The 19900-nt window shown below is 47.4% G+C and overlaps 1 protein-coding gene across 1 annotated transcript; it reads left to right on the forward strand.

Annotated features, from left to right (window-relative positions):
- Positions 1-6758: 6758 nt before the first annotated feature.
- On the forward strand, positions 6759-16765 carry FGFBP2 (fibroblast growth factor binding protein 2). Its single transcript, XM_056855112.1, is given in 4 exon segments — positions 6759-6830; positions 16151-16238; positions 16241-16536; positions 16586-16765. Coding segments are annotated over 4 exon segments (636 nt in total).
- Positions 16766-19900: the final 3135 nt, after the last annotated feature.

Genomic DNA, 19900 nt, shown 5'->3' on the forward strand with positions numbered 1-19900 from the left:
CCATACACACAGAGATATGTATACATTCACCCCATTTAGTTTTTAAGGCAAAGACATGGTCACAAGGTAGAGCTGCCAGACAATCCCAAACCCACTGTTTTAATCAGGTTATGCCATTTGCCAAAGATGTGGCCAAGCCCAAAGTGAAGATGCCGTGTCCTTCCACCAAGTTCTGCGTTGGCTTTAATTTGTCAGCTGTATTTTGAAAAAGGAATTGACTTTCATTTGCTAATCAAATGAAAGATGTATAGATTTCCTCAGTATTTGGAAGCTGAGGCACTCTACAAGTTTTGAACTTGAAAGATAATTGAAGTTGACAGTTCATGAAAGCATGAAAGTTGCACAGCTAATATCAAAAGAACTGTTAAATAACTGTGTGGCAAAAATTAAAAGCCCTCTGAGAAAATAATGGGGCGCTTTAGCCTTGATTGGTGGATGCTGTTTGTAAACCTATCATGTTGAGGTGTTTTCTTACCTTCCACTCTTCCAAAGTATTGAAGACTGATGATTTCAATGCTTAACCTTGGTTCATATATGAGCCCCTTCAATGAAATCATTGGTGATCTTAGGTCTGCGTAATTATTTGGTGTGCGTGCATGAGTTGCCCAGTCTTTTTACCTGTGGCAGTTAACTCATGCACTGCCCTCCATCCAATGTAAGTGCTTTTTTCCTAACTATCTCAGTATTGGGGGGAAAGCCACATGTGAAGCAGCTCTCAATTTTAATAAAAATTGGGACGAATATAACTTACCTAGGAAGACAAATTGATTATTTCTACTAGACAATGTGTAGCATACCTAAATGTGCATATATATTGTATATATCAAGTTCGAAATAGATTTAATAGGTTCCTGTTTTTAATTTTTTCTCAAATTATTTAAATAAAATGAAAGCATGATTTACAACTGTGTAATGTGAACAGCAGTTGATGCATTGGATTAAAACTTTGGATAAAACCAGAAGTAAAAAGAATCGCTACTTACTCACAAAATAAGGTCATGTCATTGAGATGGACTGATTTTTGTCTCCTCTTATATCAAGTTTATATTTGTGTATTTGCCATATCTCTTTTCTGCTTTTGTCACAAAGTCACAAAGCTGTTCATAGTTTAAAAGTAGTGGGTTAGATCCAGGCAATTTTTTTCCACTAGGTACTTTCTTCCTACATCTCCGGTACCACAATCCTTTAGTGCATGCAGGTCCCTGTATTCTTGGCAATTAAAGGAGACCTTTCATCCCTTTTTTCACCAGTGGAAAAGCTAAGCTGGATCCAACCCAGACATTAAAGGAATAAAATAAACACCCTAAAAGCAATTCGGCATCCTGAAAAATCTCACCCGTCTCATAATTTGATAATGGTATAAAATGTTCCAATTTTAAAGGATCTGAATTTCCCTTTCAAATGCTTGGCAAAATAAAAGTTTCTTCACCCTGTTTCTGGAAACAGGTAAACGAAGAAGAAATGTGTGCTTATGGAGGGAAGAGCATTCCACACAGTTGGAGCAACTACTGAGAAGGCCCTGTTCATCGGCGTGGCTTCTGTGCAGTCCCACATGGGTACTGCGCACGTGCAGGCCAACTGCAGAGAACTTCAGCTGGAAAGCTCTAGAACATTCGGTCCGCTCTTCCCCCTCCCCCGTCGGAGGCTCTTCCCGCCCAAGCGGTCATGTGACGGGGAGGGGTGAGTGGCCATCCCTCCAGTTCTTTCTTCGCCACCGTGTGAGTTAGAACGTTTTTCTGGTGAGCTCTTCATTTCTAGCGTCGTCATATGGAAGGCATGATGGCCCTTTTCAAAAAATGTTCTTCGTGCGGATTCAAGATGTCCCAACTAGATGAGCACGTTGAATGTATTTACTGCCTGGGAGAGGGTCATATTACTGCGTCCTGCAGACATTGCAGTTCGCTCACCCACCGCTCCCGCCAGGACAGGGCCTTGAAGCTCAAGGTGCACCTATATGAGCAATCCCTTGCTCCAGTCCTCAAAATTTCCTCAAAGAAATCCTCATCATCTTTGTCCAAGAAGAAGAAAAAGGCGGACGCCGCTTCTACTTCCAAAGAGGCGGCATCTTCCTCTACCGCTACGGGAGCCTTCGATGGTTCTCCCCGTTAGCAGAAGGAACCGAGTCTCCAGCATCGATCGCCGTCGACATCGAGGAAGGATCACCCTTCTGAATCCAAGGAAGACTCGGTACCGAGGAGCAGTTCAGTAAACAGAGAAGCAGGGATGAAGGAGAGATCGAGGTCGCAAACATCTTTTTCACCGCCGGCCTCTCTCAAGGGTAACCCTCTTCGATCCCCCTCATCTCAGTGTCGCGGCTCCAGTGAACGCTGCCCACGCGCCACCAGGTCTGCCGAGTTACTTCTCCCTTCGCCAGCATCTTCTCATGGACAGCGTAGTCGTGCACAGTCCCGGGGAAGGGAACCCAGAGAGCGAAGGTCATCTAACTCCCCTAAGTGTAGGAGGTCTCCTCATGAGGAGCAGCCATACCACTCCCCTTCGGACCACGATGTGATTGTGATTCCCAATTTCCATTCGGACTCTGATTTGCGATTTTATTCACCGTAGCGAATGCTATAGATCACGTCGGTACTGGGACCAGAGAGGAAACTGTTCCTGCTGCCGCTCTCCATCTCCCAGAAAAGGGATAGTCGACGCCGAGAATCACCTCGGCGCCGTGACTCACCAAGAGACCCCAATCGACACCGAGAACCCCCGTCACGGTGGAGCTCTGATCGGCACCGTCCTTCACACTCCCCGGATCGATGTCGGGAGGATCAGTACCATAAGGGGAATCCGTCCGACCCACGTCGACACGCTTCAACACCAAGGGGGCATTCCAGGTCGCCAAGAGAGCGGGGAAACGAGAGCACCGACACCGAAAGACCCCTCGGACTCGGAAGAGGACTCTAGATTGCCCCACAAGGGTTCTGAGACTTCGTCCTGGCCCTCACCGGACGATGTTGTGAGCGACCCATTCCCTGTCTCTCCGTCAGAGGACATTAGGGGGTACAATGAGCAACTGGCCAGAATGGCCAATGCCCTAGGTCTCAAGGTAGACCCTGCACAGTCTAGGGAAGTGGACCCAATAATGGATGTCCTCTACTTGCCAGAGGCTGAACCAGTTGCCATCCCAATGGTAAAGGGCATCAGAGGAGTTGCCCTCACTAACTGGGCTAAACCAGCCTCCTATTCCCTGATTCCCCGGAAAGTGGATAATTTGTATAAGGTTCAGGAGGGAGAATTCCCCTGCCTTTACCAACACCCTCAAAGTAGTTCTCTGGTAGGTGACACCCTCCCAGCCAGGGGCAAGGCGGGCTCCCACTCATCTCCCTCAGATAAGGAGGACAGGAAATTGGACCTCTTAGGTCGCAGATTGTATTCTGCAGGCTCCCTAGGTTTGTGGGTAGCTAATCATAGCGCCTTGATGGGACGCTATCAGATGTTACTCTGGGAGCATGTCACCGATTTATTCCCCGAAGTGAATAAGGAGAAGTTAAAAGTCGCTAAGGCCATGCAGTTGGAGGGCTACAGATTGGGCTGTCATTAATTATATGCAGCCAGGCATGCTGCAGATGTTGCCAGTAAAACCATGGCATTCAATGTAGCATTAAGACATTTCTCCTGGCTTCGCTTTTCTAATTTGCCACAGGAAGCCAAGAACAGACTAGAGGACAGGCCGTTCGATGAATAGCTTCACAAATACAAGAAGGATCGAGCGGTTGCTAAGTCCTTAGGTATCACGGCACCTGGGTCGTCAGCCTCGACGTTTTGGGCTAAATACAAACCCAGGCAGAATCCTCCTTTCTATAATAGGGGATATCGCTTCACCCCATACCAATATTCGGGGCAGACCCGTCAATAGGGCTGTTGGAAAAAAAAATCGGTATAGTTTGAATTCAGCCCATCTGGATTCAGGATATGCCGAAGTCCAAACTCCCCCGCTTTGGGTCCGTGCAATTCGGTGCGAATTCAAAGTTCGGGGAAAAAATTCGGTCAAATAAAGCCATTAAAAACAACCGCGCCTTTCCGCGGCTCCGGGGGGGCATTTTGGGGGGTAAAGGTCCCAAACTTTCAGCGGAGCTTCAAAGGACCCTTCTTGCAAGACCCCCCAAGTTTTGTAAAGATTGGGTCAGGGGGGCTGAGATATGGGCCCCGAAAGGGGTCCCCCCACCCTTAATGTGCATCTCTGAGCAGAGCTTGCTGCCCACGCACAAAGCTCCCAGCCCTGACAAACAGCTGAGCTGTGGGGAGCAAGGGCGAAGAAGTTTGCAAAGCAACACAACTGCAAAGCAACACAACCATGCAAAGCAACACGTTTGCAACCATGCAAAACAACACCTGACACCTGGGAGTTTGCAAACCATGGAAAGGGACAGAGGCAGCTAGCTATGCATAATGTAATGTTTTGGACTAATAGCCATTTCCTGTCAGGCTGTCTTTGAACTCTGGCTGCCTTGGCTGCCTTTGAACTTTTGTTTCCCCTTCAAAATTCAATAAAATGACAGCACCCCTTGTGAATCACTGAACAAATGTGAAATTGCTTCAATTTAATATAAACAGTACAACTTATACGACTTGAAGTAACTAAATCATGATGACTATAAACATAGTCACACTAAAGTATACAAAATCTCAGGGCACTTCAGGAAGGGCACTCAGAACATTTGTGAACAACACACAATTCCTAATAATAAAAAGGGGAAGAAAGAAAAGTCCACAACTTTTAATTCAAAATGCAGGGCTGTTTCTTCGCTTTATGTTCTTGATGAATCCTGCTGCTGCTGAGTCTGCTGCAGGCCTTCTCTCTCCACTCTGACCTATAAAGGAAAATTATTAATCCCCTCAATCTTCCTTGCAGGCCTAACTGACTGAGGGGTGGGGCTCTTGCAGCTAGTAACATACCTAACTGCTCATGCTCAGTGAGCTCCCTAGGTCGTAACGTCCACAATATTGCCATGGGTTACATTCTCCCCTACTAAACCAATGTCCTCCCCGACATCCTTCAGTGTGGTGGGACTAATTTGTGTGCACCATATACTTAATCATGGAATCTTGTAGGAATATGTCTTTGCCTTTGTGGTCTGCGAGGCAAGTTTTCAGTTTCAACTTCCAGAACTGATGTTCCCATACCTGGTGTATTAACATCTCTGTCCTCCATTTCAGTCTCTGGGAGCTCAACAGAACCATCAGCCAGATCATCCCCTTGACTATATGATACTGTATCATTGGAGTCCAACAACACTATACTTTCAGCTTCTGGCTGCCATGTATCTTGTGAAAGGCTAGAATCTTTTGCTCAAACTCTGTTGCTTCAGGATTCAGTTCAACAGCTGGCAGGTCATGATTAGAGCGAACAACTTGTTGAACTCCTTCCTCCTCCATAGCTGAAATGAATCCACATGGCTGCAAGAGATCACAATGCAACGTTCTTTGAGGACCATCACCCTCTTCAGGTCTAACTACGTAAATGTCAGATAGGGCTTCTGACAGCTCCGTCCTCAAACAAGATGGTTCCCCCGCAAACAAAATGGAGTTCTCCATACACTCCTCCCCCCCTCGTTTTGCACACGGGCTCCGGCCAGAGATTTACAATTGTATTGGGACCCGCCCGTGTAAATCTTCGATCTGATATCGGGTCCCGCGCACAAAGCTGAGAGCTCGGCCATCTCCTCCACTGATTGTTCATGATTGTTTCTGTTTCAGTTTTACTTAAGTTGTTACCGGCAGGAAACGACTACATTGTCTCTTTTTTCCTGTAACCCTATTGTATCAGCCCTATAAATGTATCCCCACTCCCCCTGTCATGTATTCCAACCTTCCAACCTCTTACTGAAATCACTGACTTCTGAAATAAATCTTTGAATCACTGCTCTGCCTGGATTGAAGGTCTATTGCCTGAAACGCTGTGAATTTGCTGAAGCCTGACATTAGGTTGGAATCCATCTTTTTTATTTTCTACTAGTTAGTTCTTGAGAAAGATGTTCCCCAGTTCGACTCGATCTGCCGAACTGATCCGGCAGTATGAACGCCTCTGCCTGTCGGAACAGCAGGGAGCGGTCCTGCCCCGGGAGGAAGCAGCCCCGAGAGGAGCAGATCCAAGCCAGGAGGAAGTAACCCCGGGAAGGAGCCCCGCAGAACTTGCAGAGGGGGCACCGCGGATCGCCGGACAGTACGTCCACCAATCAACCATGGGGCCAAACTTCGATCTCCTATATCGAGGCCTGCTGGAGGACCTGTGCTCCAGGGATGAGGAATCGCTCTGAGGCCGAGCTGCAGTCACCTCAACCTCGTGCCCCCGAGAAGAGGAACGCCGTCTTCTGCAGGAGCAGAACCATGACCTGACTTGGCAGAACCGGGAGCTTCAGGACCAGCTGGAGGTCCTAAGGAAGGAGATGACGGCGCTAGCAGGAACGGTGCGAGGACTCCGATCGTCCATCGTCGCTACGACCTCCCCCCCCCCACATTCATCCTCCACGCACAGCCCCCGGGACCTGAGGATCTCCTTTGATGGAACCTGCGCCCTGTTACCCCACTTCTTACTACAACTTTCTGGCTTCATGAAGGACCAGGGTCAGACTTTCCCCTCCGAAGAAACCCGAGTTCAGTACGCCATCGGACTTCTGGAGAAGGAGGCGGTGGAGTGGGCAGCAACAGCAACGGAAGTTAATCCCGGACTTATGCGCTCCCTCAATGGTTTCCTGGAAGCCTTGCACCGCTGATTTGAGGACCCGCACCGGGCGGAGAGGGCCAAGATCGCCATGCTCAAATTGAGTCAAGGGTCCCGTACAGTACTGGAATATGCCCAAGAATTCCAGTCCCTGGCGTGCAAAGTAAGGGAGTGGAGCGAGACCACCAAGGTCCAACACTTTCGCGAGGGACTGCGATGGGAAGTGTTGGAGGGCTGCCTGACTCTGGGCGACCCTGAAACGGTGGAGGGCCGGATCCGGCTGGCAGGGCAAGTGGAGCACCGTAAGCTTACCTTGCAGTTTGCCAAGGATCGCGCCCAACCAGGGGGAATGCCGCGGCAGGGGCGCACCATGGCGAGGGGAACCGAGGCAGGTTCTCGGAAGTGAAGGCGCGTCGTTTCAAAGAGGGGGCCTGCTTGCGTTGCGGGAGAATGGGACACTTCGCGGCCAAGTGTACTAACAGATCCCCTGGACAGACGGCAGACAGAGCGATCCCGACCGACCCCCGAGTTCCAGACCGAAGGAGAGCAGAGGGAACACCCACCCAGCGTGGCGCGGCGGCTCTAAGCGCAGACCTGGGGCCTACTCCGTGTGAACATCACTGCTGCTCCGGAGAAACCTCACCGGCAAAAAACAAAGAAAGCTTCCTGTGATTGAACCGGCACAGGAGGCTACCTTGCAAGACAACAAGTCGGTTCCGACCTGGGTGAGTGACCAGGGAGAGACTCTACTGGTGCCAGTGGTGTTAAAGAATCCCGGGGAGGGGATCCAATTGCAGTAGTGGGCATTTTGGACTCTGGCTGCTCCAGGACTTTAATAGACCAGGGTGTGTTTGACCGACTGCAGTTGGGGGCTGTGGAGTTGGATCAACCCTTGCACTTCCGCCAGACGGATGGGAGCGACCTACAGGGGGCCCCCGTTCATTTGCGCTCTGACCCCGTATTGTTGGGGGTGGGTGATCACTGGGAGCAGATCAGCCTTACCATTGGTCCTGGGATCGCTTACCCAGTGGTTCAGGGAAGCAACTGGCTGGCAGGTCACAACCCCAGCATTGACTGGACGCAGCGTCAAATAGTATTTGAGTCTCCACAATGGCGGTGGCATTGCCGGGAGGACATGCCCGATGGGGGGAGGGTGACTGCTGCGACAGCGACCCCTGTGACACTACCCCCGGAGTATTAGGACTTCATGGACGTATTTGAGGGGAAGGACTGTGACTTATTACTCCCCCACCGCACTATGGACTGTGCCATTGAGCTCACTGCGGACATGAAGCTTTCCAAGGCCCGGGTTTACCCCATGAGCCCCCTGGAAAAGACTGTGTTGTGAGAGTTTCTGGACAAGAATCTGGCTAGGGGGTTCATCCATCCGTCCAAGGCTGCATTTTCCTCACCCTGCTTCTTTGTAAAGAAAAAGGGGACTTCGGACCTCCGGTTGTGTGTAGACTACAGGGGTCTCAATGCCGTGACTGAAAAGAATGCGTATCCCATCCCCCTCATCCCTGACCTTCTCAGTCAGTTACAGGAAGGCAGGGTATTTTCGAAACTGGACCTGGCGGAAGCCTATTACCGGGTCCGGATTAAGGAGGGGGATGAGGTTGTTTTGGTCTGTTTGAGTTTAACGTGATGCCATTCGGGTTGTCTGGAGCTCCGTCCTGCTTCATGCAACTCATCAAAGAAATTTTACATGATTTATTGTTTCGGGGGGGTCATCGTGTACTTGGATGACATTTTAATCTATTCTCGGGATCCGGAGGAACACCGGAAGTTGGTGCGAGAGGTACTGCGCCGACTGAGGGAGCACCATCTATATGCCAAACTGTCCAAGTGTGCCTTTAATCAGGACAAGCTTGCGTTCCTTGGGTTTGTAGTGTCTCCCAATGGGTTAATCATGGACCCCAAGAAGGTCCAGGCGGTCCGAGACTGGGAAACCCCCCGAACCCATAAGCAAGTCCAGCAATTTCTGGGATTCACAAATTACTATCGGGGATTCACCCCAGATTTTGCCGAGATAGCCCTCCCGATCACAGACCTCCTTAAGATCAAGGGGAGAGGTCAGGCAGCCACGGCTGCTAACTACCAGGTGGCGTGGGACGACCGCTGCCAGGCAGCGTTTGACTTGCTTAAGAGCCGGTTCACGTCTAAGCCCGTTTTAGCTCACCCCGACTGTTCTCAGCCTTTCGTCCTGCATGTAGATTCTTCTGACAAGGCAATGGGGGGAGAGCTTCTGCAGAAGGATGCTCAGGGGAGGCTCAGACCCTGCGCTTACTTTTCCAAGAAATTCTCTGGGGCCGAGCTCAACTGGCTGATTGGGGAGAAGGAGTCCATGGCTATCAAACATGCCCTCACGGTTTGGCGCCAGTTCTTAGAGGGGGCGACAGTGCCGTTCGAGGTTTGGACGGACCACCAGAACCTTGAGGCCATCTTGGGGCAGAGGAGGCTCTCGGCCAAGCAGCTGAGGTGGGTGGATTTCTTTTCTAGATTCCACTTCACCATTAAGCATGTCCCTGGGAGGGAGAATTGCCTGGCGGACGGTCTCTCCTGCATGCCGCAGTACGACTGCAAAGTCGAGCGGCCACTTGGGTCCCTTTTTATCCCAGAACACCTGGGCTTGGACCCGGAGGGGGCAAGCGCAGGAGTTCTGACCCGGGCCCAAGCCCGAGCGGCGCCCTACTCACCTGCCCCGGTTCTTCCGCAAGATGGCACGAGCGGTGCCACCCGTCCCCTAGGGGTTCAGACCCGGGCCCAGACCCGGGTGGCGGTCACCCCATCTGTACCGGACTTCCAGCAAGAGGAAGTGCCCGAAGCCTCCCTCCCCCGGGGGGCCCTGACCCAGGCACAGACCCGGGCGGTGGGTCCTCCACCTCCTCCGGCCCTCCCGCAGAGGGAGACTCACAATTCCCCCTGTTCCCAGGGAGTCCCTGGAGATCTGCCCACTGCCGCAAGGACCAGGTGGAAGGAGGTTCTTCGCAAGGAACAAGGGGAGGGCTCCCTGGGGGTGGAAGAGACTGGAACCCTGGAAGGAAAGACTTATGTTCCCCAGAAGCTGCACCAGGAGGTGCTAGAATGGAGTCACAGCTCCAACACGGGGGGTCACTTTGGTTTCGTTAAAACCCTACACCTGGTAAGGCGGCGCTTTTGGTGGTTAGGGATGCGCCAGGACATCGATGGTTTTGTAAGGTCCTGCCCAACGTGTGCTACCAATAAACGTCTTATAGGAAAGCCCCCTGGACTGCTGAAACCCCTGGAGACCCCGGAGGCCCCCTGGCGGGTGATTGGCATGGACTTTGTGACCAGTCTTCCCCCTAGCCAGGGGAAAACCGTGCTTTGGGTGATCACGGACCTGTTTTCTAAGCAGATCCACCTTATTCCGTGCGAGGGGTTGCCCTCAGCCCACAAGTTGGTCCGCCTGTTTGTTCAACAGATCTTCCGTCTGCACGGTTTTCCCCGGAAGATCGTGAGCGACAGAGGCTCGGTGTTCCTGTCTAAATTCTGGCAGGCGTTTTTGGGAATTGTTGGGGTACAACAAGGTTTATCATCAGCCTATCACCCCCAGACGGATGGGCAGACGGAGAGGGTGAATGCTGTCGTTGAATGCTACTTGCGCTGCCTCACCAATTATCACCAGGATAATTGGGTCAATCTGCTACTCCTGGCAGAGTACGCCTATAACAACTCTGTGCACTCTGCTACTGGACAGAGTCCCTTTAAGACTGTCTATGGGATGGAATTCGACTCTTTGGGGCGGTTCCCCTCCCGCCGGGAGGTGACACTCCGGAGGTATCTGCTTGGTCTAACACCGTCAGAAATACTTGGCCAGGACTTGTTAAACAGTTGGACCAGGCTAAGGAACGGTACAAGGCACAGGCTGACAAACTCAGTGGGATCTTGTGATCGGGGAAAAGGTGTACCTTTCCACCAAGAACTTAAAGTCCCTGCGTCCTTGTAGAAAACTTTGCCAAAAGTACGTGGGTCTGTTCACTATATCCCGAGTAATCAACGAGGTCACTGCTGAACTGGACCTCCCCAAAACTCTACAGGGAGTGCACCCCATGTTTCATGTTAGCCTCCTGAAACCCTTTTCTCCCGCCCGATTGGCACCCCGAACCCCCAGAGGCAACACCTATCATGGTGCAGGGGGAACAGCATTTTGAAATTTCTAGGGTCCTGGACTCCAGGCTGCAGAGGGGTCTGCTGGAGTACCTGGTACACTGGAAACTCACGATGAGTGGGTTGCGGCAGAACACGTGAACGCTCCCTCTCTGATCACCGAGTTCCATCGGAGTTGTCCCGACAAGCCTGGGAACCCGGGAAGGGGGTCTTCGGAGAGGCGGAATGTCAGATAAGGCTTCTGACAGCTCCGTCCTCAAACAAGATGGTTCCCCCGCAAACAAAATGGAGTTCTCCGTACACTCCTCCCCCCCCCCCGTTTTGCACACGAGCTCCGGCCAGAGAGTTACAATTGTATTGGGACCCACCCGTGTAAATCTTCGATCTGATATCGGGTCCCGCGCACAAAGCCGAGAGCTCGGCCATCTCCTCCACTGATTGTTCATGATCGTTTCTGTTTCAGTTTTACTTAAGTCGTTACCGGCAGGAAACGACTACATTGTCTCTTTGTTCCTGTAACCTATTGTATCAGCCCTATAAATGTATCCCCACTCCCCCTGTCATGTATTCCAACCTTGCGCGTCTCTTACTGAAATCACTGACTTCTGAAATAAATCTTTGAATCGCTGCTCTGCCTGGATTGAAGGTCTATTGCCTGAAACGCTGTGAATTTGCTGAACCCTGACAGTAAACTTCCTCCTCCATAGCTGAAATGAATCCACATGGCTGCAAGAGATCACAAAGCAATGTTCTTTGAGGACCATCACTATCTTCAGGTCTAACTACGTAAACTGGGAAGTCTTGTAGCTGTTGAATGGCAAGATATATTTGCTTTTCCCATCTGTCAACTAATTTATGTTTTCCTCTTAAAGTAAGATTGCAAACCAGCACTCTGTCACCTTCTGAGATATGTGAAATTTTGACTTTTGCATCCCACCTCCTCTTACAAGCTTCCTGGTTCTTTTCAGATTCTCTTCTAGCCAACTCATAAGCATGTTTCAGCCTTCTTTTTAAGTACTTAATGTACTTATGAAAAACCACATGTGCACTACAGCAAAACAAGCTAAATTGGGTTGGTGGTTTCTAATTTTAATTGCTTTATGCTGAAGGCTCCCTCAATTGATTTTTGGAGAGGTGGCAGATTTAGTTTCAAAATAAATACAAAGACATCTTGGAAAGTAACCTAAAATCCATCTTTGGTAAGGATTGAAGTTATTGATCACTGTCATATATTTAGACTGGCATAAACTCTCCATGGTTTTGTTCTCTGTCAAGACTAGCCGCTCTCACCTGAACACCAGCCTTGTTGTAACGTAACCAAGTCAGGCCAATTAACTCACTCCACCTTTAATGTAAAAGATTTATTAAAGAATAAAAGTTCAAATTGATTAAAATGCAAGTTACAGAATTCTTAAAGGCGCACTGGCAAGAAAATAAAAGTCTGTCTAATTATATTGTCGAAGCCTTTCATGGTCAGAGTTCATTGGTTCTTGTAGGTAATCTGGGCTGTGTGACTGTGGTCTTGGTATTTTCTTTCCTGACGTTTCGCCAGCAGCTGTGGCAGGCATCATTGTCCTGCAAAAAGTATCAAGAGGTAATGTGCTAATCATTGTCCTGTAAGTATCAAGATAATGTGCTAATGAGGGTGTGGTATGTTAATATGGAACCATTGTATCCTGAAGTGATCTGTTAATGTGTGAAGTCCAAAGCTAATCCGCATGGCTATTTTGGACTGTAGTCTTTGTTAGTCTAGAGGTTTACAGGACAGGACAGGACAGGAATCTGTCTAATTATATTTGCTACACTATTACATAGTAGATGTTCTTGCTGTCAGGCTAAGCTGGTTCAGGTCTTGGTTGCTGGCATTGAGTCACTGTGATTGTTCTTATAGACAAACAGAATAACGTGCAAAGCAGTATAGATAGTAAAAGAAGGTATCTTACTATAAGCATGGCTAATATGTGGCAAAGAGAACCTTATGGCAAAGTGAACCTAAGTCAGATGACCCATGACTTCCAATCAATGTTGTTATTAAGGAGAAGTCACTAGATGGTTCAAACCAGTTTAGGCCTGGATTGGGTTCTCAGGAGTGTGAAGAGTGAGATCATTCCCCCCTCCCAACTTCCCACAGATGAGTCGAGTTTGCCCACTTAGGATGGTATGTTGTCTTAGGGCTTATCTGCTTGGTAACAGGCTGCAGGTGCATTTTATTAGCTATGAGCTCTGTTAGGCCTTTGTGGACTATAAAGCAAAATTCAACATGGACAAAATGGAGAATAAATGATGCTAAGCTAAAGCTAATACAAAATGGTTTCTCTGTCTTCACATTCTCAAAACAAAACTTCCATATTTGCAACTAACCATAAGTGTCTCGAATAAAGTAAAATTGAGAGCCAGTGTGGCGTAGTGGTTAAGAGCGGTGGACTTTAATCTGGAGAAGCAGGTTTGATTCCCCACTCCTCCACATGAGCAGCAGACTGTAATCTGGTGAACCGGGTTTGATCCCCCACTCTTACACGTGAAACCTGCTGGGTGACCTTGGGCTAGTCACAGTTCTCTCCTCACTCTCTCAACACCACCTACTTCACAAGGTGTCTGATTTATTTATTTATTCATTCATTCATTCATTCATTCTATTTGTACCCCACTTTCAATTCCTGGCCCAAACCAGGCTCAGGGCAGCTAACAGCACATAAAAACACATAAGTGTATTAAAACAATAAAACAAAAACATTCTCCATAAAATACACAAGTTCAAAAAGAACTGAACACAGATGGCTAAAATCATAAAGTAGCTGCAGCATTCAGGCACTCAGAACTCCAGTTCTATTAATGATGTCAATTATAAAATAAAGAACTGGGGGAAGGGAGACCAGCTAGGTGGAAACCCGTAGCTGTCCTCACCCATAGGCCTGGTGGAACAACTCCATCTTGCAGGCCCTGCAGAATTGTTTAAGATTCCCACAGGGCCCTGATCTCACTTGGAAGGGGCCAGGACCGAAAAAACCTGGCCCTGGTCAAGGACAGCCGAATACTCTTTGAGCCAGGGACCACCAGGAGATTAGCATTTGTTGATCATAATACTCTCTGAGGGGCATACCAGGAGAGGCGGTCCCACAGGTACTGTTGCGTACAGGCAGGGACCAGGCTGAGGTGCTTGGCCTCTGACCCCACTCCCAGCAATGGAGGGTACTGGGGGGAGCAGAGCCTTTCACGGTTTACTCTTCCCAGTAGTGTGGGCGGACTGAGTGCATAACCAAGGCAGCACTCTAAACAAGGAACAGGTTCACTCACCAGCACGAGTTCCTTTTCTTCAAGGTCTAGGCTAGGTCCTCCCAGGTTCTGCAGGGATGCCAGAAGGGCGAGAGCGGGTAGCTGGATCCTAAGCAAGACAATACTGTGCACAGAGATCTCAGCACGAGCTGCAGAGCTTGTATTAATTAGCAAAGTTGTTCCCACACTGAATGACTTGACAGCCCAAGATTTATGGCTGTTGCTCAGCACTCCTTTCCAGGGCCAGCTGTTCTGCATCACTAGCTGGTGTCAGTTCTTGTAAACACTTATGACCAAGTGCTTGTAATCTCGCGCTTCGACGCCTCTCCTGCAAACTGAGCCGAACCTTTGATCTTTGCCAGCTAACTGGGCTGGGCGGGTCTGGAGGTGATAACCTTCTCTGTTCCTCTGCTACTTGCCAATATGCACCACCTTCTTCTGCATCTGTCGTCTTTGCTGGCTCAGAGCTACGGTCCAGTCGCCCTGGTAAGACTTCCACAGGTGCATCACCCTGCTCTGCCACACCCTCCTCTTCTTCCGAGGAGAGTTCAGGCTGACTCACCGCAGGTACGCAGGTCCCAGGCTTTAAAGGTCAAAACCAGCACTTGAACCTGAATGTGTTCTCACAGTGAGGCCCCTCTAAGGACCCTCGCTGTTGCATTCCTAACCAGTTGGAGCTTCTGGATCAGTCTAAAAGGCAGCCCTACATGAGCGACTTACAGTAGTCTAACCTGGAGGTGACTGTGGCTAGATCAGGGTGGGAGAGGTAAGGCACCAGTTGTTGTGCCGAGAGGAAAGGAAGGAGATTATAAGCCAGTTTGATTCTCCTTAAAAAGTAGAGAAAGTCGGCATATAAAAAAACTCTTTTTCTTCTAACAGGTCTCTGGATGGACATGTCTTGAAGGGAGGAGGGTGTGTGATTATTTGTCCACTAAGCCAACAGAATGGGGGATGCTGCACTATAGTTGGACTCAGTGCCTCAACGGTAGCTACCTAATAATTCCTTTTGGCAGATAACTGTAGCTACCTGCTGCATGACCAGAAGGCATGTAGGCCCTTTTACTCACATGGGTGTGTAGTGTGTGTGTTCCGGGTTTGCACCTGTTTATATTTTACTGTCTTTTCCAAAAAGCTACTCAGGAGCAATTCCATCCGAAATCCAGGGAACACAGGAGTATGGGCAGGGGAGCACATAAACTATATCCTACCGCACTAGTCTGAAATTTCTTCTGCTTGCTCAGTAGGCTCTTTGCATGCAAGCCAAAGATAATGAATGGTATGTCTGTCAACACTTTGTCTGGGGAATGGGGTGCTCTTTTGTTGCTGTACAAAGTAATCAATGGGAAAATGCTACCTGTGCTCTACTTTCATACCTACGTTTGTGTAAACAGCACAAACAGGAGGTGTTATTTCCACACAGTAGAAATAATGAGGAAGTCTTTGCTCATAGAATCATAGAGTTGGAAGGGACCACCAGGGTCAACTAGTCCAACCTCCTGCCCAATGCAGGAATTTCACACCTACCTCCCCTACACACACCCAGTGACCCCTACTCCATGCCCAGAAGATGGCCAAGATGCCCTCCCTCTCATGATCTGCCTAAGGTCATAGAATCATAAAAACTCTTAGCAAGCTTGACCTTTCTAGCTTCAGTGTTATGAGCTGAGATTTAACATGAGAGTTTGTGCAGCAGTTGGATGTCAGAAAATGTCATCTGTTAAATCCAATGTGATGTGTGCATAGTAGACAAGTATATAATACAGCTGCTGTTCTATTTTAGCGCAGCAAGATTTGTCTTGCTTCCTTTCTGAATATCCACAGGTTACTTGGCATTCCTTTAAGCTATAAATTATGGCCATATGCATACCCCGAGGGAGTTTATTTAAAAGGGGGCTGAGGTGGGAAAATCGCACACACACACAACCTAACTTGCAAAAGAGAGGAGAGTAGCTTCTTTGGCCACTGACCCTTTAAAGCATCCCACTTCAAACTTGTATAGAACTGGGTTCCTCCAACAATCTAACTGTTTTGCCATGAGGGTGCCTTTTGACTTTTTCAAGATTTTCTTCAGTGTCATGGGAGGCACGGGACAAAAATCCAAAGCCAAAAAAAAAAAAAAAAAAAAGGAGCAACGGTGAAGAGATCCATTTTCTGACAATAGTTAAGGATGTCCATTGAATATGAGTAGAAATGGAGATGTGAATCTCAGAATAGAATGTAGGGATGAAGGCAAGGCTTATTGGTGTGAATATACTAGAAAGCCCTTGATTTGTCATCCTTTTAATAACAATCGTAGGATTTACTGGAATCAGATTACCCTAGAATTGTGGGAATGGACCAATGCCTGCTATTCCAATCACGTTCTGAAGCCCTCAGTCTGTCCGAAGGCTGCTCCTGAAGCTCATATGAACCAAATGGTTTCTAGCATAAAGTCAAGTCCTAGCCAACCAGCAGGTATAGCAAACCAGGTGAAAACACTCCTAAACTGCTAGCTTCAGCAAACCAGGTTAAAGGAAGCCCAATGGGAAATGGTTTCCTAAAAAAGTGGGGAAACTCAAACCATCTCCTCGACTTCGTATAAAACTAACCCAACAAGGTCTAGTGTCTAGAAATGATTCTGAAGGAATGAAATTGGCTCAGAAGCACTTCTGGGAGACACTGCATAACCTTTGTTCCTACATCATCAGCATCTTCTGAGGCTGAGGAGGAGAAGGTAAAGCTTTCTTTTTATCATACTAGGATTGAGTCCTTGTATTTATCCAAATGCACAGGCTGAACTCAAGAGAACATCAAGCATAATGACTGGTGTCTTGTAATGAAAGTATCTAATTTTAAAAAATGCTTGGTCATCTGGAGCCAGCCAAAGTTGGACATGAGTTGGAGACACACACACACACAAGGGTTGTCAGGCCCAGACTCCTCGTCTTGGCCTGACTTTGCTCTTGGCTCTGTCTGGTGACAGGGCCCCTGTCATGTGCCTCTGGTTCTCATACATTTGTATATTATCTCTCTCTGCCTAGTAGTGTGGTATGTGTGCCCATCCTGTTTACCACAGCTGCACACACTTGTTATGCCTTGTTATGCTTTGTTATGACTTCTACCCTGAGAAAGCTTATCATGGATTTCACCGGCCAGTGTAACACTCTGCAATGTATTTTTACCCTGTATGCTAGCCCTCTTACTCCATTAGAGGCCTCCTTCTGCTGGAGTAGCAGTCGGCTTCGGTCTTTGTCCACTTTTGCTCCCAAATAAAGTCCAACCTGTTTCAGAGTCTTGCCTGAGCACGTTTTGCTTGAGGGACACGAAGGACAAAACCCTGAGTCTGACAAAGGGGAACAAACATACACACAGGCACCTTAAAGTGCAGGTTTATATTCATGAGGGGGAGGCAACAGCTGATTCCTTAATCATACAACCAGTTATTGGACTGAATGGCAGAATATTCATTTGCTGAATTTCTTCTTTGTTCACATCTCCCAACAATTGCTTTGGAGGACACAGAATGCTTACAAAGCAATCCCACACGGAAAATGGATTGCCATTTAAAAATGGCTGATGGCCATTAAAAAGACTAATTAGAACTTTATGGGGATGGGGTTTCCCATGCTCGACGTTAATGTCTTGTATAGCTGATGGTCACACTAGCCATCAGATCTGTGTAGTTCAAGGATTCCACTCAAGCCATTGGTAGAATCCTCTGCTTTGGTTCCACTAGTGGAGAAACTTTCCTCTGGCATGAGGAGCCTTCCACTGATGCACAATGCTCTGAGGACTTCCCATGTAGCACATGGAATTTCCCGACATTACCTGATAGTAAGCAGAGATGTAAGTGATTCCTTTTTCTTTTGTTGGCCCAATGGCCCCTCGTGCCTGGCATGTATAAATCCAATTTATTAAACCAGCCGGACTCTCAGAGATGTTGGGGGGGGGAGGCTTTATTCAAATAAAGGGAAACACGGTTCAAACATCAGAGTTCCAATGCAAACATTTCTCTTTTACACATTTTTCACAAAGAGAATCATGTGACTGCCAAGTCCACTTTCTTTGCCCTTATTAGGTATGATCACGCTCCTTTCAGATGATTCTAACACTTAAGCTATTGTAATTGTAGTATCTTCATGTTCTGTTTGTCCATCTTAGCCAAGCAGATGGGTCCCCATTATGTGTTGAGAGAGCTGGGACTGTGAAACTCCAAGTTTTAGACACAGATTGAAACACGACTGAGCTTTATCTAAGAGACTGTATGCACCTAAAGCCAACGAAAACTTGTTATCAGTGAGAAGGTTATTAGACAATGGGAATAGTTTTCTGCTTGAAGGCAATGTGTGTAGTATTTACCACCCTGAAGCAAATGTTGAGATAAAAGGAGAAAGAATTGGGGCATTTTACTACCTCAGGAATATTGAAGAGAGAGCCTATCAGACTAAACAAATTGAATGCTCTCATTTAAGTTGTGAGCACGCTTTGCACATAAGACTTGGACATAGAAGCCTCCAGTCCATGCTGAAGCTACTTAAAGATTGTGGAATTAAGGCATGTAAATGTAATCGCATGGAAAAGCGTTGTAAAATCTGTTTGAAGGCAAAAGGTGCAGCACCAAGCTTTAAAGGGCGTCAGACTGAGCATAATGAAGAGTTGTTAAAGCAAGTACATTCAGATCTGATTGGTCCTTTCAGTGCTTCAACTGGAGGGAACAAATATGGAAGTCTCTTTGCATATGTATATTTGATCAAATCTAAGGAGAGTCCCTGCAAGCTACCCTGCAAGTTTGGGGTCTCTATCTCAAAAAATGCCCCCCAGGGCCGAATTTTTCCAGGAAACCCAAAAATAAACCGAATTCCCATATTTACCAGTATGGGAATTCGGCTTATTTCCGGTTTTCCCCCAGACCAGCAGTCTACATACTTCTCTAAAAGGCACCAAAAAATTTACCCAAATAGATTATGTGCTGATTAAAGATATGGGGGAGTTAGAAGTAATAAAGGCAGAAACAGGAACAATTTGCGTGTCTGACCATGCACCTATTACAATGGAGGTTAAAATAGGGGAAGAGGAGAGAAGGAGAATTTGGAGATATAAAAATAATATTTTGAGGAGGGAGATGGATAGAATGGATATGAAGAGAGATATAAAATGTTTTTTAAGGAGAATTAAAACACGGCTAAGGAGCAAGTTGTTTGGGATGCTTTTAAAGCAACTATGAGGGGTATTTGCTTATCCAAAGAATTTAGACATAGAAAGGAGATAAACAAAAATAGGAATCAAAGTTTGAAAGAAATTAATGAACAGGAGTTACGAAAGGGATATGATAGTAGCATTCAGGAAAAGATTAGAGAGCTGCAGAAAAGGATGGATGAACAGGATGAACTACTTTTATGGAAGAGAGATACCCTAATTAAAAATGAGTTTCATAGAAATAATGTAAATACAATGAAAAGATTAGCAAACTATTTGAAGAAAAGAAAAGAAAGGCGTAATGTGGGAAGTATTATAGGAGAGGGGAAGAAACAAGTATATGGAAACAAAAGAGAGGCTTTTGCTAAATTTTATCAAAATTTATATAAAGTAGAGGAGGGAGAAGAATTTGGGGAAATAGTAAACAAACGATTGAAGGAGGAGGAGAATGAAGGATTGAATGCAGATATTACAGTAAAGGAAATATTAGATGTAATAGCAGGGTTGAAGAATCGAAAGTTGCCAGGATTAGACGGATATACAGTGGAGTTTTATAAAGAAATGAAAGAATTGCTTGCCCCTGAGTTATGCAGTCTATTTAATAATGTATGGAAAGGGGGAAATACCCCGATTCTTGGAAAATGCAGAGATAGTTAC

Source organism: Euleptes europaea, chromosome 9 (assembly GCF_029931775.1).
Source record: "Euleptes europaea isolate rEulEur1 chromosome 9, rEulEur1.hap1, whole genome shotgun sequence".
Classification (NCBI taxonomy): Eukaryota; Metazoa; Chordata; class Lepidosauria; order Squamata; family Sphaerodactylidae; genus Euleptes; species Euleptes europaea.